Below are 25,086 nucleotides of genomic sequence, written 5' to 3' on the forward strand. Positions count from 1 at the left end.
CTTGCTTTGAACCATGATCTTAAGATCTCAGCCTCCTGAGTAGCTAGGATTACTGGCATGAGCCAACGGTGCTTGGCATGGTTATTTTTTAATTTAAGGAATTTCCATATTTTTATTTCTTTTGTGTGAATATTGCCAAGTAGAATATACTTTAAACAGTTCTTACATTCTAAAATCCCTAATATAAAATATAAATTAACATTATATCTAAGAATGTTTCATTTGTTACCTTAATTTTTAATCACATTTAGTTACAAATATTGTGTATTTAGAGTGCAAATATTTAATTTCTTAATGTGGACTTGTGAGATGTACATTATTGAATTTTTTGTCTTTACTGTGTAATGCACAGTTTATTTTAGGGAGTTTATCATTTTTAGTAAATGTAATAAATAATGTTTACATTCAAATACATGTCTCATTTTATCATTCCCAAGTGAAGGAGCATTAGTTGATTTCATCTCAGAGATACAAGGTTTTACCAAGTGCAGATCAATAAAATAATTCAATACATCAACAGATTGAAAGATAAAAGTGTAGTTGTCTCAACAGAGGCCAAAAGAGTATTGATAAAATTCAATATTCCTTCATGATAAAGGCTGTGGCTCTGAATATATTCTATTAGAGTGATGATACCTCATTGTAATAAAATAAAGGCTCTGTATGCCAAACTCATAGCCAACATTATGTAGAATAGGGTAAAGCTGAAATCATTTTCTCTAAGATTGGCAACAAAGAGTTGTTCACCCTCATTGGTCTTACTCAGATTGGTATTGGAAATGTTAGCCAGAGATATTAGGCAAATAAGAAGGGATGAATCAAAGCATTCTGGCTTACAAATGACATTGTTCTATATTGCAAGATTCTAAAGATTCCACCTAAGGACAATATATATCTGATTTTTAAAATTCAGTCAACTATCAGGATACTAAATGAACTGTTCCTTTTTGAACAGTTGGCCTAATAAGGCCACAGTTTGTATGTTAAGGAAAGTTTTGGATATGTGCGCGTGCGCGTGTGTGTGTGTGTGTGTGTATTTAATACTTCTATTAAGCTGAGTACTGGTGGCTAATGCCTGTAATCCTAGCTGCTCAAGATGCTGAGATCTGGAGTATAGCAGTTCAAGGATGGGCAGAAGTCTGTGAATTAACCAGCAAAGTCTCCAATTAACCAGCAAAATGATGGACTGGATACATGGCTCAAGTAATAGAGCAGTAGCTGTGAGCAAAAAAGCTGAGTAAAAGTACAAGGTCCTGAGTACAAGCCCTGGTGTTGCCACACAAAAAAAGTACTATTTTTGCTGAGCACTGGTGTCTCATGCCTGCCTGTCATCCTAGCTATGCAGGAGGCTGAGATCTAGGATTGTGGTTCAAAGCCAGCCTGGGCCGGAAAAGTCCATGAGACTCTTATCTCCTATAAACCACCAGAAAACTGGAAATGGCACTGTGGCTCAAGTGGTAGAGTGCTTGCCTTGAGCTGAAGAGCTGAGGAATAGCACCCAGGCCCAGAGTCAAGTCCCAGGACCAACAAAAAACAAAACAAACTATTTTCATTTGTAGAAAACAACAACAATATGATTTTAATACCCTTTATATGCTTTGTTTTAGGTTGGTACAGAGGAGTTTCAACAAAAAAGCCAAATGTAAAGGTAAGGAAAAGGTTATCTTGACATTTTTTAAAATGTAGGTAGGACCTGTCCAGTTTGTTTACAGAAGCTATTACTGGCCCATATTTTAATATTTTGTATTACTATAGTATTTGTCTTCAAAACTGTAAGGGAGGGAGTGGGGAAAGGAAGGGATAGTGGGAGAAAAACCAAAGGAGTGGGTACCAGTGTTCAACAAGAAATGTACTCATTACCTTACTTATGTAATTGTAACCCCTCTGTATAGCAACTTTACAATAAAATTAAAAAAATGTATCAGACTCTTCTCTGTTTCATAATCATTTTTCTGTAAGGACAATTGGAAATGTACATTTTCTGAAAGCACAAAATTTGTCTTGCAGTAGCTTATTTAGGCAAAAAAAAACTTATTGTTGGGCTGGAAAGGTGGCTCAGTGGTAGAGCGCTTGCCTTGCATGCCTGAGGCCCTGAGTTCGATTCCTCAGCACCACATAAGCAAAAAGAAAAAAGCCGGAAGTGGCGCTGTGGCTCAAGTGGTAGAGTGCTAGCCTTGAGCTGAAGAGCTGAGGGACAGTGCCCAGGCCCAGAGTTCAGGCCCCACGACCGGACCCAAAAAAAAACAAAAACAAAAACCTTATTGTTACTATAAAGGTGATATACAGAGGGATAACAGTTTTATATGTCAGGTTATAAGTACGTTTCTTTTGGAATTTCTTTCTAATATTTTATAGAAAGTAATTTGATTCAGAGGCTGAATTCTGTGGAATTAAATGAATAGCTAATTTATTTCTAAAATACAAAAATGGAAAAAAATCTAATGTTCACTTGAATATTTCTTTGTTGGTTTTTTTTCTCTATGTGCTGACACTGGGGCTTCATCTCTTGCTTAGCTTTTTCACTAAAGGCTGGTGCTCTACCATCTGAGTCACGCCTCTACTTCCGGCTTTTTACTAATTAGCTGGAGATAATAATCTCTTGGATTTGTTTGCCTGATCTGGCATTAAACATGATCCTCAGATCTCAGCTTCATGAGTGGCTAGGATTATAAACATGTGCCATCAGTATATGGCTCTGTTGATTTTAATATTTTTAAAAAAATTATTGTTATTATAGCGATAATACACGGGGTTATATTTACATGCATCAAGTAATAAGTACATTTCCTTTCATACAGTTTCATCTGTTCCCTCATTCTTTACCATTCCCTCCCTCCCATCTCTACCCATGAGTTGCATAGTTCACTTTCATCAATGTTCATTGCACTCTACTACTGTACCTTTTCATCCTTTTTCCTCAAGTTCTGTGCCCTCCTCTGACCCTCCCACAGATATGCATGTGAATACACCATATGTAGGTTAAGAATACAGAATCATCTGAAAAAGAAAAAGAGAAAGTAAGAAAAAAGTCCCTTGTTTCCATATCTTTGGAATTCATTTCAGTATGTATATTATTTTATATATATATATATGAAAAGGTGTTTGGGTGTTACACCTTTGTGATTCTCTCCTAAAACTATCTTCTTTTGGTTTCTTTTGGTGTGTGAGTATCTACAATCCAATATAATTTGTGATATCCCAGTGTGTTTTACATCTTCCACATATCAGGGAGAACATGTACAGTTTGAGTCTCTGAGCTTGGCTTACCTCCCTTACCATGATTTGTTCTAGTTCCATCCATTTTCCTGCAAATGACATTGTTTTAATCTTTCTAATGCTGTGTATTCCATTGTATATAGGTACCACGTTTCTTGGATCCACTCATCTATTGTAGGGTATCTGGATGATTTCCATATTTTGGCTGTTGTTAATAGTATGACAGAGAAAATGGATGTGCAGGTGTTCTTATGGTATCCTGGGTCATGATGTTCAGGGTAGATGCCTAGAAGTGGTATGGCTGGGTTGTAGGTAAAGTCTATGTTTAGTTTTTTGAAGAATCTCCAGACTACTTTCCAGAGTGGTTGTACTAGTTTACATTCCCACCAACAGCACAGTAGGGTTCCTTTTCCCGCACATTCCCACCAGGATTTGTTGTTTGAGTTCACAGGTTGGCCAGTCTTACAGGGGTGAGGTGGAATCTTAAGGTTGTTTTGATTTGCACTTCTTTTATGGCTAGGGATGATGAGCATTTCTTCATGTATTTCTTTGCTGTTCTTCCCTCTTCTGAGATAATCTCTCCTTAGCTCCCTTGCCCATTTAGTAATGGGTGTATTAAGTTTGAGAAGGGTTAGTTTCTTGAGCTCCTTATATATATTGGATATTAGGCCTTTGTCTGATATATTGCTGGTAAAGATCTTTTCATAGTGGGTTGCCTATCTTTCTAGTTTAGTAACTATGTCTTTGGCTGTGCAGAAACTTTTTATTTTAATTTAGTTCCATTTGTCCAATCTCCCTCCTATCTGTTGTGCCCCTAGGACTCTATTCAGGAAGTTCCTGCCTATAACTGTAAGTTCTGTTTCTCCTCTCCTTTGCAGTAGTTTCAGAGTTTTGGGTCTCACATTGAGGTCTTTGATCCACTTTGAATTGATACTAGTGCATGATGAGAAGCAGGGATCCACTTTTAGTTTTCTGCATTTAGCTACCCTGTTTCCCAACACCAATTGTTGAAGAGGCTGTTTTCCCTACTGTATGTATTTGGCTCCTTTGTCAAATATCAGATGCTTTGAGTATGTGGTTTTATTTCTGGGTCTTCTAACCTGTTCCATTGGTCTTTGGGTCTAATCTGTGCCAGTACCAAGCTGTTTTTGTTATTACGACTGTGTAGTAGAGTTTGAAATCTGGTATTGTGATACTGCTCTCATTGCTTCCCCTCCCCCCCCCCCCCCCCCCCCCCCAGAATTGCTTTAGCCAATAGGTCTTTCGTTGTTCATATCAATTTGTGGATCGCATTCTCTGTATCAGTAAAAAATGATGTTGGGATTTTGATGGGAATTGCATTGAATTTGTTTATAATTTTTGGAAGTATGGCCATTTTCACAATATTAATTCTACCTATTCATGAACATGGAAGGTCTTTCCATATCTTGGTATCTTCTTTGATTTCTAGTTCTTTTTTTTTTGTCAGTCATGGGGCTTGAATTCAGGACCTGGGTACTATCTCTCTGATTTCTTTCTTCAGATTTTTATAGTTTTGCTATAAAATCTTTTTCATCTTTGGTTAAGTTAATTCCTAGGTATTTTTTTGAGGCTATTGCAAATGGGGTTGTTTTCCTGTTTCCCTTTCCTCTTGTACATTGTTGGCATACAGAAAGGCTACTGATTTTTGTGGGTTAACTTTGTATCCTGCTACTTTGCCAAAGAGGTTGATCAGCTTTAGGAGTTTGGGGTTGGAGTTTTTTTGGTCCTTTAGGTATAAGATCATGTCAGCTGCAAATAGGAATACTTTAATTTCTCCTTTCTCTCTCCTTTTATGTTATTCTCTTATGTTATTGCTTTGGCTAGGACTTCCAGAACTAAATTGAAGAGGAGTGAATTGAGTGGACATCCTTGCCTTGTTCCTGATTTTAGGAGAAATGGTTTTAGTTTTTCCCTATTCAGTATAAGTTAGCTGTGGCGTCTGTCACATACAGCCTTTGTTATTTTAAGAAATATTCCTTCTATTCCCAGCCTTTCCCAAAGCTTTGAACATGAATGGATATTGTATTTTGCTGAAGGCTGTTTCTACATCTGTTGAGATGATCGTGTGGTTCTTGTCCTTGTCTCTGTTGATTTGGTGAATTACATTTATTGATTTGCGTATGTTACACCAGACTTGTATCTGGGGAATGAAGCCTACTTGGTCATAATGCATGATTTATTTGATTTGTCTCTTTATTCTGTTCGCTGGTATTTTATTGAAGAGCTTTGCATCTGTGTTCATCAGAGAAATTAGTCTGTAGTTCTGTTAGGACCTGCGAGTGAGAAAATCCACAGAGGTATGGTTAAGGGGGACAAAGGAGTTTTATTAGTTGGTCTGCAACTACCCTATCTTAGGTTACCTCAGAACTAGGAGCAGCTGCAACCTCCAAGGGGGTGAGTTTTTTTCCTTTTTGCTTTCCCTCCTTCCTCCTTCCCACAAATCTTGCCTCTCCATAGGCCTCTCTGCAAGCCTCTGTGCTCTCTGTAGGCCTCTCTGCTCACTGAGGGTCTTTCCATGGCCCTATCTGCTCTTTGCAAGCCTCTCGGCTTTCCACAGGCCTCTATGCTGGCCTCTTGGCTCTCTGAAGGCCTCTGGGCTCACTGTTCTCTGCAGGCTTCTTGGCTCTCCATAGGCCTCTCCACCCTTCACAGGCCTCTCTGCTCTACACAGGTCTTTGGCCTCAGTGCAGACCTTGGCTCTGCACAGGCCTTTCCACAGACCTCTCGGTTCTGTGCAGGCCCCTCTGCCAGCCTGGGCCACCTTGGGCCTCTCTGTCAGCCCATGCTCTTCTCAAGCCTGAAGAGAGCCCAGTCACTGCTCTGCTCCAGGAGTTGCATCTCTTGCAGACTCTTGCAGTGTGTCTCCTCCTCTCTCCCTGGAACATCCAGCCTGTGTATATTGGTGCCCCGTCCCCCAGTGGCCCCACCTGCGTGGTGGTGATGGCAGCATGGGAAAGGAAGTCCTGCCCTTCTGCTTCTCACATTCCCCACTGTTTTTTGTTTTTGTTTTTTTGATCCATTGTAGGGCCTGAACTCTGGTCCTGGGTGCTGTACCTGAGCTCTTCAGCTCAAGGCTAGAACTCCACTGCTTGAGCCACAGCACCACTTCCAGCTTTTCTGCTTATGTGGTGCTGAGGAATGGAACCCAGGGCCTCATGCATGCAAGGCAGGCATTCTACCACTGAGCCACCTTCTCAGCCCCTCCCAACTGGTTTTTATGTCCAATCAACTCATTGATTTTTTTAGGGCCAAATCCTAAACACCCCTCCCCCCCAGGGGAGGAGGGAAGTCCAGCAGATAAAATAGACCATCTTTGAACTTTTTCCATACAGAATCTCCAGGTTAGAAGAGATGGGCTGGATCTGGGCTGGGATGTGGTATTGTTTCCCAGGAGTTTCAATGGAGTGTCACACCTCCTGCATAGACTGCACACCTTTCTACATAGGCTGGCTAAGGATATTTTACATAGGGTTGGTGGGCTGAGGCCCCATTGGTTTTCAAGACAGTTTTAGGCAGAGGCCCAGGGCAATTTACCAGGGTGACAAATAACCGGATATAGACAGACACAGAAGGTTTAAGCCTGTAACCATTTTTGTAAGTGTAGCCTCCATACTTGCACACTTTTTTTTTTTTGGTCCGGTTATGGGGCCTGAACTCTGGGCCTGGGCGCTATCCCTCAGCTCTTCAGCTCAAGGCTAGTGCTCTACCACTTGAGCCACAGCGCCACTTCCAGCTTTTTTTTTCTTTTTGCTTATGTGGTGCTGAGGAATCGAACCCGGGGCCTCATGATGCAAGGCAAGCACTCTACCACTGAGCCACTTTCCCAGCCCCACTTGCACACTTCTTACCACAGTTTTCCATGCCTCTTCCATTTTATCCTGCCCTCATTTTTCAAAAAATGACTGTGGTCCCTTGGTCTTAAAGGGGATTTATGGGCAAAGATCATCCATCTTCTGTAGCTTCTTCAAGCTGACTCAGGGGTGCTGACCCTACTTAGCCAGGAACCTATAACCTTAGACTATTTTACCAAGGGGTTGTCAGGATTAGATGACCTTAAAAACAATGTTGCTCCAAACTGAAAATTATATACAACATTTAACAACTTCACAGACTTTTGACTACTTCCAGTTGGAGGAAGGCTGGGTTTGGGTCTGTCCTGTTCTGTAAGTCCAAATGTATTTGTTCAGTATATTGGTGCACAGATATTGACCACTGTAGGTTTTTCATGGATCATTCCCTTTATTACTATGTGAGATGGTTCTCTTGGAGACAACAAATGGATGAATCTTGATATTTGATCCCATCTGTTGTTCTTTTTATTTTGATTGGGGAATTGAGTCTATTAATGTTTAGAGTTATTATAGAGAGAAGTGTCATGTTACCTGTTATTTTCTTGATTTCCTATATTTTGCTTCTTACTCTTTTTTTTTTCTTTTTTCTTTTTTGTTGGTCGTGGGGTTTGAACTCTGGGTTTGGGCACTGTCTCTGAGCTCTTCAGCACTCTACCACTTGAGCCACAGCACCACTCCTGGTTTTCTGGTGGTTTATTGGAGAGTAGAGTCTCATGGACTTTCCTGTGCGGGCTGGCTTTGAACCACGATCCTCAGATCTCAGCTTCCTGAGTAGCTAGGATTACGGGCTTGAGCCACCAGCGCCCGGTTTGTGTTTTGCTTCTTTCTTCTTGGTCTCCTAGTGATTTTTGTTTAATGTGTTTCCTTGATTTTGATTATTTTTTTCAGATTTTATACTTTCCTTTAGTATTGTTTATAATACTGGTTTTAATATTCATGATTTCCTTTTTTGTTTGTCTGGTTTTAGTTTTAGAAGATTTTAGTTTTGTCATCAAATGTAAATGATTGCTTTGCTGTGTATACCAGTTTGTGTTGGCAGTTGTTGATCTTCAGGGCTTGGATTATACCATTCTAGGCTCTCCTTGCAATGAGAGTTTGTGTGGAGAGATTGCAGTGATTCTAATTTTCTTTCCATTGTAATATAGCTCCTTCTTTGGTTTTTCAGCATTTGAAATCAGTTCCTTGCTTTTCAAATTTAATGTTTGTACTATGATGTCTAGAAGTGTTTCTTCTTGGATCCTGTCTACGGGGGGTTCTTGTATGCTTCTGTCAGGTGGGTGATTTTTTTTTTCTAGTAAGATTGAGGAAGTTCTTTGTTATTATTTTACTGAATAGAGTTTCGATGCCTTTAGTATTGAATTCTTCTCCCTCATTAATCCCAATTATGGGTAAATTAGATCTCTTGGCTGAATCTGCCAATTCTTGTCTTTCTCTTTGATAGGTTCTGAGTGTTTTTTCCACCCCTTTGACCTTTTGTTCTACTTCCTGTTTTACTCTTGACTCCTGATATTCTGGTTTTCTGTTTTACTTACTCTGCTAGGCATTCCATTGTGGTTTGCAATGTAGAAATTGAACCTTTTATGCTTCCGAGATCAGTTTTCATAGTGTTAATTTTTTCTTTTAATGGGATGGATATGTTTCTGTTTTTATCTCCATATCAGTTTTGGGAGTCCTGGATCTTCTTTGTACTCTTGAAATTGTACTCTTGCATCTCCCTTTTTATTTCATTGTCCAATTCTGTCATCATATGTTTAATCGTTCTTTTGTCCTCCATCTCTTCTTCACTTTCACTGAGGCCCTTCCCTGAATTTTTTGTTGGCTTTTGGATTTGGTTTATTGTCTTGATTGTTCATGAATCTTGTAATCTTTCATTGTGATTTACTCATTTGGGTTCAAGGATTGTCAGGGACCTAGCCCAGCGTGGCTGTTGGCGCCCAATATGTGGTGGCCCGCATTTTGCCTGGGCTAGTTCACCTAGTGTGAACTAGACTTTACTTGGCCCCTGGGCCAGCAAGCACTTGTGTGCATCCCCATGTATCAAGCACTTGTGCTTGCATACTTGCCCCTGGGCTAGCTTAGCCTCAGGCCAGTGAGCTCTCTGCAGTTGGAGGGTGCTTGGTCCTGTCTGTTGTGGGGACTGGGAAGGCTAGATTTAGGCCTTTGGGATGTGTGCGAGCCTCAGAGGTGTGGGCCCCCATGGGCATGTGGGAGTTTGTCTGTGCTTGGGCCCCTAGTTGGTCACCTTGCAGGTGACCAGCACTTGGCCTTCAGCTTGGACACATGCATGGCTTGGCCCCGAGCCAGGGAACTCTCTGCTGGCAGCTAGGTCTGGTCTGTGGTGGTGGCTGGGAAGGTTAGATTAAAGCCTCTGAGATGGGTGTGAGGCTTTGGAAGGGGCAGGTTCTCATGGGTACATGGGAGTTTGTGCTGTTTCAGGTTTCCCTGCCAGTATCCAGGACAGTGGAGGACACAGTCCTGGTCTAGTGTCCACCTAGAATGAGTCCTGGTGGTGTCTCCCTGGTGGGGTGTGGGGGAGTTAGGAAGGGCTCTGGTTTCTATGTCCTCTTAAAATGTGGTGCCCCTTGAATGGGAGGGAGGGGTTTAGGCCAAGGCCTGTGTGTCACCAGCATTGGTCTTGCCTGTGGTGGTGGTGGGGTCATTGGGAGGGTACTCACTGATCCTTGTGTTGATTGTGGGCTGACCTGTGTGCTGTGGAAGTTCTCTGGGTCTGGATGTCTCCGTCTCATGTTGCTGGTCTCTGGTGCTCTTTGTGTTGGCCAGGTCCCTGTGCTGTGGAAGTTTCTGTGTCTGGATGTGTCTGGGTGCTGTAGTCTCACTGGTCAGGCCCTGGAGTCCTGGGCAGCCACATAGCTGTGCTGTCAGTGTGGGATGGGGGTTGGGGGACGGCTCTTCACAGTTTTTGGTCCTTCTGTGTACAAGTTATTAGTTTTTTCCCCCTATCCTGTCATTCTCTATTTGTTCATATATTTGTTGTTGTCGATTTCTTGGGGGAGAAGTGTGTGTTAAGGTCCTAAATTTGTTTGATTAGAGAGAGGTAAGGTGATTCCCTATTGCTTCACTGCTATCCTCTTCTGTTGATCTTAATATTCTTAATTTTTTATTGATACTATAAAGGTGATGTTCAGAGCGGTTACAGTTATATAAGTCAGGTAAAAATTACCATTCTTTTTGGACAATGTCATCACTTCCTTTGCTTTCTCCCAGTTTTCCCCGCCTGTCCTCATTCTGAATACTCTTTTTTTTTGTTTGTTTTTTTTTTTGGTCCAGTCGTGGGGCCTGAACTCTGGGCCTGGGCGCTGTCTCTCAGCTCTTCAGCTCAAGGCTAGCGCTCTACCTCTTGAGCCACAGTGCCACTTCCGGCTTTTTCCTTTTTGCTTATGTGGTGCTGAGGAATCGAACCCAGGGCCTCAGGCATGCAAGGCAAGCGCTCTACCACTGAGCCACCTTCCCAGCCCCTGAATACTCTTTTTTAAAAATATAGACAAGCTGGGCGTCTGTGACTCATGTCCATAATCCTAGCTACTCAGGAGGCTGAGACCTGAGGATCATGTTTGAAGCCAGTGGGGACAGGAAAGTCTGTAGGACTCTTATCTCCAACTAACCACCAGAAAACTCCAAGTGGAGCTGTGGTTCAAGTAGTAGGATGCTATCCTTGAGCACAAAAGCTCGGGGACAGCATCAAGGCTCAGAGTGTAAGCCCCAGGATTGAGGAAAAAAGATTTTGAACAAGATGACTAGTGTAGAACACTAACTTTATGTACTAGGTTTTAGTCTGCTGTAACTGACCTAATTTATTCAAATAAAATCTATTTTAATTAGCAGTTACAATAGTTAGAACTACATTCCTCTCCAGTAATACATTTGTAAAACATTATTTTTGCTTACTTGATCAAATAATTAATATTGTCCAATTTTCATGTAAGTTTCTTTAGCTTAATATTTGATGTATATTATGTTTTTTCTTAAATGGGAACATAAAAAATTTCACATTATTTTCCTTAAAATTGTTTAAACTATCAGTTTTGAAGCATTCATTTTATTAACTTTTTTTTTTTTTTTGGGTTGGTCATGGGGCTTAAACTCTGGGCCTGGATGCTGGCCCTCAGCTCTTCAGCTCAAGGCTAGCGCTCTACCACCTGAACCGCAGCACCACTTCTGGTTTTCTGGTGGTTAATTGGAGTTGAGTCTCATGGACTTTTCCTGTGCGGTCTGGCTTTGAACCATGATCTTCAGATTTCAGCCTCTTGAGTAGCTAGGATTACAGGTGTGAGCTACCAGCGCCCGGCCATTTTATTAGTTTTTAAAGTAATAATTATTACCTTAAGGAAATAATGTCTTCACATGTTTAATTAAAAATTTTAATAGACATGCTTTTTTGTTCTTGACATGATTGACATTTTGAATGTGACAGTTTTTTGGTAATAGGAACAGTTAGCATCATATAGGATCTCTACTGGTAACTTTCTCTTTTTTTGGGGGGGGTGGTCTGGTTGTGGGGCCTGAACTCTGGGCCTGGGCACTGTCTCTCAGCTCTTCAGCTCAAGGCTAGTGCTCTACCACTTGAGCCACAGCGCCACTTGCGGCTTTTTTCTTTTTTGCTTATTGTGGTGCTGAGGAATCGAACCCAGGCCTCATGCATGCAAGGCAAGCGCTCTACCACTGAGCCACCTTCCCAGCCCTCTACTGGTTCCTTGTTTCAAAGAACAAGGAACTCTGGATATTGCCAAGTATGTTATGGGGACAAAACTGCCCCTAGCTGAAAACTTTTGCCCACAGATGATTATTTTCCTTTTATTTTCTAATTTTGAAACACTTCAGGTATTGCTTTCCTCTCAAGATGCTTTTATGGGAATCACTATTCTCATTGCATTTTATTTTTAAAATCTTTATTAAATTTCTAGAAAGTTAGAACTTGAATAAATTAATGTCTTATAAATGAGTGGAAAGCTGTATTTTGTGATATTACATCCTATTTATCTTAGCAATATTTGTGATCTGTGCTACCTCTCAACATTGCTCCCAGTACTTGTATTTGAGTATCCGTATGAGACTGTGCACGATAATTACCTTTAAATTTTTGAACACAATTTTTAAAATTTCATGTTACTAAATAACAAAGTACCTCCAAAGATAATGGATTAAACTAACAAATCACGGCATAGCATTCATACGAATGAAGGATTTGTTTGCACCACAGGCTGCCTACTGACTAGCCACCAGCAGAAATACTCCCCTGCCTACTGAGTAGGCCAATATTCTCCTGGTGGCATGGATACAAATGGCTGAAAGGTCCTACAGAGTTTCCTGAGGCCTGATTTATCTAAGAATACTGAGGCTAGTCCAGGATATCTGGTATGGTTATAACTGAAGCATATCTTCATCTGTGGTATAGTTGTCCTCTGTATCTCCTGGAAAGTCCTCCGAGTGATTGTAAAGCATCCAGAAGAGCTGAATTACCCTGAGAGCTATTCAGCTAGTTGTCTATAAAGGACCTGCTTGTCTGACAATTCCTTGCTAAGGCTGTCAGACATAAGGGAAGGAAGGAACTGTCAACTAGTCTGTCATATCTACTGTGGTTTCATTGATCTTTTCTTATCTATGAGATGTTTGTCACAATTTACCTTTTCTAACTGGAAATCTTTTCTCTTTTACAGGGGATATTTCCTGCAAATTATATTCACTTGAAAAAGGCTATTGTCAGTAATAGGGGGTAAGTAATTGTCCTTACTAAATTTATTTATAATTATTATAGGTTGCAGAAGAATTCTATTTGTGTCTTTTTGGTTCATGGTATGAAGCATATTATTGACAAGTTTTTATATAGAAAATATGTATTCCTTATTTATAATCTTGAGGATATAAATAAAAAATACAGTATCTGGTGAAATAACTCTTAGTTGTGAATTTTATTAAAAAGATATATATATATATATATATATATATATAGTATGCTAAAATAGATATATGTGTACCATTTTGGGAGTAATTGATAGATTAGCAGCTTAGCAATTATTTTGTAATGTTTCTATATATCAAAGTGAAGGAAACTTAAGATCTTTTATTTGCAAGCAGAAATTGACCGATTTAGAAAAAAAAATTATATAAGTCTGAGCATTGAATACAAAGCCTTGTGCATGCTAGACAAGCACTCTACTAATTAGTTATGTCCAAGTTAATTTTTTGTTTTTTGTTTTTTTGGTTTGGTCATGGGGCTTGAACTCTGGGACTGGGCACTGTCCCTCAACTCTTCAGCTCAAGGCGAGTGCTCTACTACTTGAGTCATAGCACTACTTCCAGTGTTCTAGTGGTTTATTGAAGATAAGAGTCTCATGGACTTTCCTGCCTGGCCTGGCTTTGAACCTTGATCCTCATATCTCAGCCTCCTGATTAGCTAGGATTATAGACATGAACCACCTGCACCAGTCCATTTTGTGTTTTTGGTTTCTTTTTTTTTGGGGGGGGGGGGGGTCTGGTTGTGGGGCCTGAATTCTGGGCCTGGGCGCTGTCCCTCAGCTCTTCAACTCAAGGCTAGCCCTCTACCACTTGAGCCACAGCACCACTTCCGGCTTTTGTTTTTCCTGCTTATGTGGTGCTGAGGAATGGAACCCAGGGCCTCAAGCATGCAAGGCAAGCGCTTTACCACTGAGCCACCTTCCCAGCCCCCATTTTGTGTTTTTGATACCACAATTTATTTCTTTCTTATTATATGTCTATTAACAAATTATTTTAACTACCGTTATTTTCAATATTTTTAATTTTATTTTTTTGTTGGTCGTGGGGCTTGAATTCTGGGCCTGGGTACTGTCCCTCAACTGTTGAGCTCAAGGTGAGTGCTCTCCCACTTGAGCCCCAGTGCCACTTTCGGTTTTCTGGTGGTTCATGGGAGATCAGAGTCTCACAGATGTTCCTGCCTGGGCTGGCTGTGATCCTAAGATCTCAGTCTCCTGAGTAGCTTGGATTACAGGCATGAGCCACCAGCACCCTGCTATTTTCAATATTTTTATCTTTTAATTTTTTATATCAGCAGTATGATTTTTACACTATCATTATAGTGTTGTAGATTTTTCTGAATTAGTACATTGTAAGTTGGAACATTAATTTTTATATTTTCACATCTTTTTTGTTGCCAATTAGCATTCTTTCAGTTTGACTTAAAGTGTTTTCTTTTTGCAGGACAGATTTACTAGGAATGAAGTTGCTTAGTTTTTGTTTGTCTGAGAATGTCATTATTTTATACTTTCATGTTAATATTTAGTGTCCTTATGTCTTTAGCTTTAAGAATTTCCTATGAGGGGGAGTGTAGTTGTGGAGATGGGAGGGAAAGGATGTAGGGGAAAAACAAAGGAGGAGGCAACAATGCTTGATAAGAAATGTACTCATTACCTTGCTCATGTGATTGTAACCCTCTGTACAGTATTTTCACAATAAAAAACTTATTTAAAAAAAAAGAATTTCCTGTAGCATGTTTTGCCATGCAGAACTTTTGGTTTTCTGAGAAAGTCTTTATCTCTCTTTCTTTTGTGAAGGACAGCTTTGTGCTGTAACATTTCCTTACTTTAAAATTTCAATTAAACACACTGAAAAGTGAAACAGACAGTATTGTGGAGTTTTACCAAAGATAATGTGGCTATTTGTGTGGCTCTGGTTCTAGGCAATATGAAACTGTGGTTCCACTTGAAGATTCTATTGTGACTGAGGTTACAGCAACTTTACAAGAATGGGCCAGTCTGTGGAAACAATTATATGTGGTAAGTAATTGATTATAGCTTAATTGACCACTAAAGTTAAGTTGTACCAAATTAAGAAAATTATCCTGTTTTGTAGTTGGAAATTTATGAGTATTTTTAGTTTTCCAAATGCATGTGCTTAGTATTAGCTGAAATGTAGTAGACTGAATTCTACAGTACTACAAAGGAGCAAAAGAAAAGAATGAGTAATACTTGCATTTTCATCTCAAGGGTATCATGCTGCACAGAAATTCAATTTCATAGAGCTGTATATACTATGACTTTGTTTATATAACATTCTCAGATGACAAAATTACAGCGATGGGATAGGTCTGTGTTTACCTCACACATTATACTTTTTGCTCAGGATTGCTTTCCAATCAGATCTTTGATGCTACCATATTAATTTTAGTACTTTTCTATCAGAATCGTACTAACAAAACATTGGCATAAAAGCAGACATATAGATCAACAAAAGAGAAGATCCAGATAGCTATAGAAGATCATACAGCTACAGTCATCTACTAATTTTTGGTAGTATTGGGGTTTTTAACTCAGCACCTTGCACTTGCTAAGCAGGTACTCTACCCTTAAGCTTTGCCCTCCTCACCCTTTTTGCTTTAATTATTTTCCAGGTAGGACTGTATACTTTTTTGCCCAAGCCAGCCTGGACTGCAGTCTTCCTACTTACGCTTCCTATGTTGCTAGAATTACAGTCATGTTCTACTACATCCAGCTTATTGATTGTCTCAAGGTTTTCCCAGTCTTTAGCCAAACTGCTTTGAATTGTGATCCTTCTGATTGACACTTTTCCAAGTAGCTAGGATTGTAGACATTAGCCACAGTGCCTGGCTAGCATTTGAGTTTTGACAAAGGCACCAAAAAATATATATTGGAGACAAGACAGACTCTTCAACTAGTAGTACTGGGAAAAATAGATGTCCATGTATAGAAGACTGAATCTATACTGAATGGGGAAAAGCTGAAAAATGTTTCCTCTAAGAATGTTATATCCAGGTGCTGGGAAGGTGGCTCAGTGGTAGAGCGCTTGCCTTGCATGCATGAGGCCCTGGGTTCGATTCCTCAGCACCACATAAGCAAAAGGAAAAAAGCCGGAAGTGGCCCTGTGGCTCAAGTGGTAGAGTGCTAGCCTTGAGCTGAAGAGCTGAGGGACAGCGCCTAGGCCCAGAGTTCAGGCCCCACGACCGGACCCTCCCCCCCCCCCCAAAAAAAAAAAAAGAATGTTATATCCAGGTGCCGTTGGCTCATGCTTGTCATCCTAGCTACTCAGGAGGCTAAGATCTGAGGATCATGGTTATTATAAGACAGCTCAGGCAGGAAAGTCACTAAGACTCTTATCTCCAATTAAGCACCAAAAAAAGCAGGAAGTGAAGTCAGCCTGGGCAGAAAAATCCACAGGAAACTCTTAACTCCAGTTAACCACTCAAAAACCAGAAGTGGACCTGTGGCTCAAAGTGGTAGTGCGCTAGCTCTTGGGCCAAAGAGCTCAAGGACAGTGCCCAGGCCCTGAGTTCAAGCCCCATGATCAACCAAAAGAAAAATAATATAATAATATTCTTGTATTATTCACTATATTAGTGAAAGAGCCACAAGAAAAGAGATACAAATGAAAGGCATTCAAATAGAAAAGGGAAGAGACAAATTATTCTTTATTACAGAAGATATAATTTTTTTTTTTTTGTTTTGTTTTTGGTCTGGAAGTGGGGCCTGAACTCTGGGCCTGGGTGCTGTCCCTCAGCTCTTCAGCTCAAGGCTAGCGCTTTACCACTTGAGCCATAGCACCACTTCCGGCTTTTTTATTTTCTGCTTATGTGGTGCTGAGGAATTGAACCCAGGGCCTCATGCATGCAAGGCAAGCATTCTACCACTGAGCCACCTTCCCAGCCCAGAAGATACAATTTTGTATTTAGGTAAAGCTAGAGATTCCATCAAAGATTATTAGAAGTGATACATGAATAACTGTGCAGGATTCAAAATCAACATAAAAATCAGTAGCATTTTTTACCCTAATGAGTTTGTTAAAATAGAAACAATTGAAGTAATACCATTCACAATAGCTATGGAATAACAACAAAAACAAGAAAACACCTAGGGACAGTTTTATTCAAGAAAAGACCTCCATAGTAAAAATTTTGAATCACTGAAGAGAGAAATAGAAGGCACAGCAAACAGGAAACACTTCTTGGGTTAGAAAAATTAAAAGTTAAAATTTTCTTATTTCCCAATGATATTGACAGATACAGTGTGATCTACATCAGAAACCGAATTGCATTCTTCATAGAATTAGGATAAAACTTTCCTTAAACCCAGTGAATGTAAAAGGACGCCAAAAAGCCAAAGTAATCAGCTGGGCAGCAGTCATTCACAACTGTAATCTTAGCTACTCAGGAGGCTGAGATCTGAGGATGGCAGTTCAAAGCCAGCCTGCACAGGAAAGTCCATGAGACTCTTATCTCCAATAAATCACCAGAAAACTGGAAGTGGTGCGGTGGCTCAAGTGGTAGAGTGTGCCAGCCTTGAGTTGAAGAGCTGAGGGAAGCTCAGTGCCCAGTGCCAGCTGAAGTGCCCAGGCCCAGAGTTCAAGCCCCACAACCAGGAAAAAAAAAAAGCCAAAGTAATCTTTCTTGAGTAGAAAGGACAAAACTAGAGGCATCATACCTTATTTCAAGATATATTGTTGAGACAGCATAATAGTGGCATAAAAACATACATAGAACACTGAGTTACAATAAGGATCCTACAACTAAACCCATGTACGTCCAACCACGTACGTCTATCTTAACAAAAATGCTGAAAGCACAGCCACTTTAATAAACGGTGCTAGAAAAGCAGGATATGCCAGAAGATTGAAACTTGAACCTTTCACCCTATGAATGGGTTGTATAATATGTGTGTATACATACTCTCACAAAAATGTAACAGTGAGATAAGATATAGTGCTTATTCACAAGTAATACCACTTTTTGCTTTTCACCAAAACTGAGATTTACACTTAGCCTCAATATCTCTCAGTGACTAATGGAATATTTTTTTTTTTTAACAGTTCATTCAATTCTAGCCTACAAGGGTTTGATACCACTTCTAGGCAGCTCTGGCTAAGATTTGGCCTTCTGATACACTTTGCTAAAACCCAAGACTTGTCAGGTTCCCATGGGCAAGTGTAAGCACTGCCAAATCATTATCTTTTTACTTCAGTGTACAACTTAGTTTTTAGTTTACTAACCTATCCTCTCAATCATATGTTTTGCTTTTAGTTTTTTTGTGAAATGTATCTTTCTCCACATATTGTACATAATAGGTAGCTCATGTGGTTGATTCTCAACATCCACATACACTTGTAGTATGCTTGGATTTAAAAATAAATAAACACTTCTGGCTATTGGAAGCTCTTGTTTCTTTTTGAGACAAGGGTCTTTTCCTTTTTTTTTTTTTTTGGTGCTGGTCCTGGGGCTTGAATTCAAGACTTGGGCTCTGTGCCTGAGCTTTTGTGCTCAAGGCTAGTGCTCCAACACTTGAGCCACAGCTCCACTTCCGGGTTTTTTTTCTTTTGTGGTTAGTTGGAGCTGAGAGACTCAAGGACCTTCCCAATTAGGCTGACTTCCAAACCGTGATCATCATATCTTAGTGGTGCCAGCTCCGTTCCCTTTTATTAATGAAAATGGCTTACTATAAACTCAAGACCTTTTATACATTTGTAGCCATTTGGTATTCTCAGCCTCTTGAAGTAGGCACTGGGATCCTTGCTTAGTATTAGGAATTGTACTGTTAGGTCATCTTAATAACACACTACCAACAATGTTCTTTCTTCTACTATGAACTATCTTTTAGCGTTAACAGTTGATGGATGAACAATCTGGATTATTTTTGTCTGAAACATTGTTTCAAACCATCCCCAGAGTCACTAGTTTTACATTGATTAATCCTCTTTGTATCTCCATATTTGGCTTCGTGGAGGTGACAAACATCTTTTATCCTTGTACTATCTAAAGTCTTTGTGGCCCATATCATGACTTTTTTGAAGCTGTGTAGATGTATTATTAGTATAAAAATAATATGAGCCAGGCACTGGTGGCTTACATCTACTTAGGAGACTGATATCTGAGGATCATGGTTCGAAGCCAGCTTGGGCAGGAAAGCCCATGGAACTCTTTTATTTTTTTTGGGTCCGGTTGTGGGGCTTGAACTCTGGGCCTGGGCACTGTCCCTCAGCTCTTCGGCTCAAGGCTAGTGCTCTACCACTTGAGCCACAGCGCCACTTCCGGCTTTTTTCTTTTTGCTTATGTGGTGCTGAGGAATCGAACCCAGGGCCTCATGCTTGCAAGGCAAGCGCTCTACCACGAGCCACATTCCCAGCCCCACCCATGGAACTCTTATCTCCAATTAACTACCAAAAAGCCAGAAGTAAAGCTATGGCTTAATTTGTAGAACACTAGCCTTGAGGAAGCACAGCTCAGGGACCCAGCACCCTGACCCTGATTTCAAGCCCTAGCATGGGCATGAGCATATACGCACGCACATGCGTGTGCGCGCGCGCACACACACACACACACACATACGCACACAGTATTCAGTTGTTAGTCCTCACTATGTACATCAATACAACAGGAGTCTATAGATAAATGCTTGCGCCTAGCTTGCACTTAGAACATTGTCTTCATTAATGATGAGATTACTTAGATTGTTTTGGATTATTTGTTACTTTGCTAATAGTCATTGAGAATTTTAGCTAGAGCTTTTAGATTTGTTAGGCTACTTTAAGACAGTCTTGGGAAAGAATATTTGATGCAAAATAGGAAATGAAGTAATACTAAAATAACACTAGAAAATTGATGCCTGAGACCGCACTACTCTCATGGTTCCATACAACAGAGTAGATTTTGTTTCACCTGCCATTGGATATCATTATAATCCAAGGCTGTTTTATCACAACGTTCCTTTACAACATTCTGCAAAAAATGAAGTTTTGTCAGATAAATGGCATTCTCTTGAGTAAATATTGTTTGGGTTGAGTTGTTAGTCTTCTTTTAAGCACAGTTTCACCGGAAGCATATTTAATATTTTAGGCATCAGGTGATAGATTGATAGGAAGAGCTTGTGTTCTTTCATACATAGTCCTAGTGGAGTTGCATATCTTCTCATATTTGTATGCAGAAAATAGGAAGAGCAAATTGTACCCTGTGGTATTCTTCCACTAGATCTTAGCACAGCTCTGAGCCTTGCTTTCTAAGTCTGAATTATGATAAAAGCATATTAAAAAAGGTCAAAATATAAGACTTTCCTAATTTCTAGGAAATGTTTTAACAACATGCGGATAGAAATTGTTTTCTAAAGCTGTATATTAAAAACATGCAAGGGCTGGGAGGGTGGCTCAGTGATAGAGTGCTTGCCTTGCATGCATGAGGCCCTGGGTTCGATTCCTCAGCACCACATAAGCAAAAAGAAAAAAGCTGGAAGTGGCGCTGTGGCTCAAGTGGTAGAGCACTAGCCTTGAGCTGAAGAGCTGAGGGACAGCGCCCAGGCCCAGAGTTCAGGCCCCACGACCGGACCAAAAAAACCACAAAAAACAAAAAAAACATGCAAGAATATAGCAGTATTTAGAGATGGTTAAAAGGGTATACATCTTTCGGTTTCGTCACCAAGAGACTAAGAAACTATATTATCTTTGTTCTCAGAAAAGAGTAGTTCCAAGAAAGCAGATGTCTGCTTCTCTTAAAATTCTATGAAGTGCCCAATTTTTACAAATTTGTTTTTAGAAACTACATATGTTTTCGTTCTTGATAAGTCCATACTTACTAATTATTCTACATGAAAAAATTAAATAGTGCTTTTCAAGTTCTAATTTCTACCCAGGTGAATCAGCCTCACTGGCTTTCATGTCAGGTCATTCTCAGCAGACACTGTTACCATTTTAGATAGATAAAGTCACTGGGAGGAGTGGAAGTACTTGAACTTCAAAATTTACAACTGGGCTTGAATTTCACATGCCTAAATTTATATCTTTGTGGCTTCATACAAAATAGTTAAACACTTTTTTCTAGTTTTCTCAACTGTAAAATTGAAACAAGAGCCAGAATATTGGGTTATTAGGAAGATAACCACAAACAAAAAATAGTACCTAGAGCTCTTTTTAGATTATCTGTCATGTAAAGGTACTAAAGGTTAATTAAAATTAAATGATATTCTTAAGATGTGTCAGATGCTTATGTGACAGTTTTCTCGGTAGATATTACAGTTCTTAAAGCTGTTCTCGGACTTCCTAATCCTTAGCTGAAATTCTTAGTTTTGTCAAGTTGATGTATTGTCCTTGAAAATTGATTCTTTTCTTGACCAATCTTAAGAAAAACAATCATTTGAAATAAAGCAGAATCAATTTATAGGATAAAAAAAGACTACTTTTAAAAGACTGAGTTTACAAGTTCAGTATTTTTTAATTTAGAAATTGGCATTTGATTTCCAGGAAAATAAATGTTTGATGGATGTAGCAAAGTTGCAACCACATCACAGGTGGAGAAAATAAAGTATCAATATGACTCATGCCTGATTTCTAAGAGAGTTGGAGGAAACTATTATGAATGGTTCCATTACCACTGTAAATACCCAGTTATGAAGCCATATACACTATGATATTGGGCTGACAAATGAGAGCTCCTTTCATAGAAGCAGAAAGTAATCATTTCTAGAATGATTAGAAACTTCCACTTGAACGAATTAAAAATCTTGGCAAATTCAGAATATAAAATTCATGTGGATGATTCTCAACCTAAGAATTTATTTCCTAAACATAGTAAATATCAATGTAAACCTATAGACATAAATGTACACACATAGTTAGGTTCTTCTTAAAACATTTTTGGAGGAATAAAAGAGATTATTGTGTTAAAGTTAATTTGACCATTATTTTATTTGTTACTGCTCAGCTTAAATTTCATCCTACATTAAGTTTTACAGAGTAAGCAAAAACAAAGGTTGCATTTGGAATTTGGGACAATAAATTTGTAAATGCATAGTTCATTCCTTTGATGACTTATACTTAATTTCTGTCTGAATTCTACACACATTTGAATGTCCATGCTAAAGTGAAACTACATAGCTACTTAGTCTTTTTATTATTGTTGTTCTTAAATATTTGTACAATGGAGTTACAGTTATATAAGTCAGGTTATGAGTACAGTGTTCCTTGGTCAATGTAACCCCTTCCTTAATTCTTACCCATTCTACTTAATCTTTTTTAACTGAAATTTTTTGTGGTGTTTTATATATATATATATATATACACACACACACATATGCATATGTAATTATAAAACATAAAAAATTACCATTTTAACCATTTTAAATGTGCACTTTTTGTGCAGTTTACATTACCATCCATCTCCAAAGTTTCTCTCACATTATCAAACTGAAACTCATACACATTAAACATTACTCACGGAAAACATCATTTTACTCCTTTTTATGAATTTAACTTAGCATCTCATAGGAGTAGAACATGCAATCCTTTTGTGACTGGCTTATCCCACTTAGGATTAATGTGGAAGGCGTAAGTAGAATGATTGAAGACTTGAAGCAAAATGGAGATCTTATCCTGAAGATAACTAAATCAAAAAAGGGATAAAGATGTGGCTTACCCGGTAGAGTGCTGCCTAGCAGGTACCAGGCCCTGAGTTCAAATCCCAGTACCTCCAAAAACAGCCACAAAATAACAGACAAAAAGAAAAGTTTGCCACATAATTTGAAAGCAAATAGCTAGTGTTTAAATATAGAAATAGAAACTTTTGGTCAACAAAGAGAAAAACATTTGTGGCTAAATATTGCTATTCAATTGACATTATTGATATTAACATTAAAGATAACTTAAAAAGAAAAACAAAACCCTACAGTTAAGCCAGGTGCTCATGGCTCAGACCTGAATCCTAGCTACTCAGGAGACTGAGATGTAAGGACTGAGGTTCAACACCAGATTGGCAGGAAAATCCTTGAGACTCTTATCTCCAATTAATTCCCCAAAAAAGCCAGAAGTGGCCCTGTCACTAACCTTGAGGAAAAAAACCCACCACCACCACCACCACCATCAATGCTCAAGAACAGTGCCCAGGCCCTGAGTCCAAGCCCCAGGATTGGCACCAAAAACAACAACAACAAAAAATCCCTGACAGTGAATGTTTAGGTTTTAGTTATGATTACTCTCTTAGTTTCCACAGTCTAGAATTACATAGTTGGTGACCTAAATGTTGAATGTTCTTAGGCCTGCCTTATTCTGATAATTATTCTAGTAATGTAAACAATCAAAATCACACACTGAGAAACTTTTCTGCTGGTATTGTTACCATTAAACACAAACTGCCAGCTCCTGTTTTTTGTATTCTCATTCTGTAATTTACATAGCAATACATTATTAAATTAAAAACAAACATTTCAGGGAGGGATTCTTTTTAGACAGATAGTATTTGTTTACTAAATCTGTAATACTCAGGTAAATATTTTAAGAAATGCTTACCCTATTGAATACTAGCCAAAATACAGACACCTTCTGGTATGTTGGCAGATTGTTTGTATTATTCTTTAACAAGTGTTAGAATAATCCTATCTCTTTATTTGTTCATTGACTTCACTTGTTTGTTTAGGATGGGTTTTTAAATTGTTAACATTACCCAATGCTAAAATTTGCCACCTTTCATTTCCCATTTTATTTACATATTTGAAGGCCTTTTGCAATTTAATGTTTTTGATTTTTGTTGGCCTCCTAGTTAGTTTTTTTCCAAAAACTCCTTTTTTCATTCCTACCTTGTTGGTAATATTTTTTTTTCTTTTGGTGCTAGTCTTGGGGCTTGACACTGTCCCTGAGCTTCTCTTGCTCAAGACTAGCACTCTACCACATGAGCCACAGTGCCAGTTTTTTACTTTTTCTGTGTATGTGGTACCGAGGAATGGAACCCAGGGCTTCATGCATGCTAGGCAAGCATCTACCACTAAACCACATTCCTAGCCCGTAATGATTTTTTTTTTTTTTTACTTTTTCACCTTCTCTGTATCCCCTGAAATTCATCCCCTCTGATAGGATTTAATTTGTTTCTTATACCAAACTGTTAATTTCACAATTCTTTGTTATTGCTCTGTCCATAAGTCACCTTTGACTTGTTTTCTTCTGGAACAATAACTTTACGTGTGTGTGTGTGTGTGTGTGTGTGTGTGTGTGTGTGTGTGTGTGTGTGTGTGTGTGTGTGTGTGTGTACAATAACTTTGTGTGTGTGTGTATGTGTGTGTCTTTTGCTAGTCCTGGGGATTCAACTTAGGGCCTAGGCTCTGTTCCTGAGCCTCTTTGTACTCAAGGTTAGCGCTCTACCACTTGAGTCACAGCGTCACTTCCAGCTTTTTCTGTTTATGGGTACTGAAGACTCAAACCCAGGGCTTCATGTATGCTAGGCAAGCACTCTATCACTAAACCACATTTTCAATCCCACCTTCTATTTTTTTTTTAACATCATTTTTGTTCACTCGGTCTGTGGTTTCACAAAAACGATGCTTCCCAAATATAAGCCATATCACTTGACTTAAAGCAGCATGCTCCTATTTCTAATGCTTATTTTCCTGTTAGTCCTATCTGCCAGAAGTAGTTTAGTTGACTCAACTAGCTTCTGTGCTCTCATGCAGGTTCTTTTAAGAATTGATGACAATAATACTGCAGATATAATTCTTGAATAATTGTTACTTGGGATATACTTGTAGAAGGGCATGTCATTAGTGGTAAACAGGCCTGAGTAGAGCATATATCAAGTTTGTATTCTCATCAGAGTAAAATGATAAATCACTCACTCATTTAACAAATATTGAGTGCTTTCAATGTTTATTCAGTATATTACAGCATGCCCCACATTGTTTCTGGGGATATAGCAGTAAATAAAGGTAAAAATCTTGTGCTCTTGGAATTGACTTTCTAATGCATGAAAACTGATAATGCATTTAATATATTTTGACATGTATAATGCTTCATATTTATGGCTAACATCCAACATTGGGAAGCTTGTGTGTATATGTGTGTGTTGGTGGTCCCTGGAGCTTGAACTCAGGACCTGATATTGTCTCTGAGCTTTTGTGCTCAAGTCTGGTGCTCTACTACTTGACTCATAGCTCCACATCTGGCTTTTCTTGCTGGGTAATTGGAGATAAGAGTCTCATGGGCTTTTCTGCTCGATCTTTCTTCAAACTGTGGTCCTTAGATCTCAACCTCC

At 39.2% G+C, this 25,086-nt stretch overlaps 1 protein-coding gene across 1 annotated transcript in view; it reads left to right on the forward strand.

Moving 5' to 3' along the window:
* The window catches only part of Dock3 (dedicator of cytokinesis 3), a 186,155-nt gene that overhangs the window by 38,750 nt on the left and 122,319 nt on the right, over positions 1-25,086 (forward strand). Inside the window, exons 3-5 of the mRNA XM_042665982.1 lie at positions 1,608-1,648; positions 12,764-12,819; positions 14,761-14,857. Coding sequence (XP_042521916.1) covers positions 1,608-1,648; positions 12,764-12,819; positions 14,761-14,857 — 194 coding nt within the window. The remainder of the gene's footprint in view (positions 1-1,607; positions 1,649-12,763; positions 12,820-14,760; positions 14,858-25,086) is intronic.

The sequence above is a fragment of the Dipodomys spectabilis genome, unplaced genomic scaffold, assembly GCF_019054845.1.
Source record: "Dipodomys spectabilis isolate Male_0828 unplaced genomic scaffold, ASM1905484v1 ptg000360l, whole genome shotgun sequence".
Classification (NCBI taxonomy): domain Eukaryota; kingdom Metazoa; phylum Chordata; class Mammalia; order Rodentia; family Heteromyidae; genus Dipodomys; species Dipodomys spectabilis.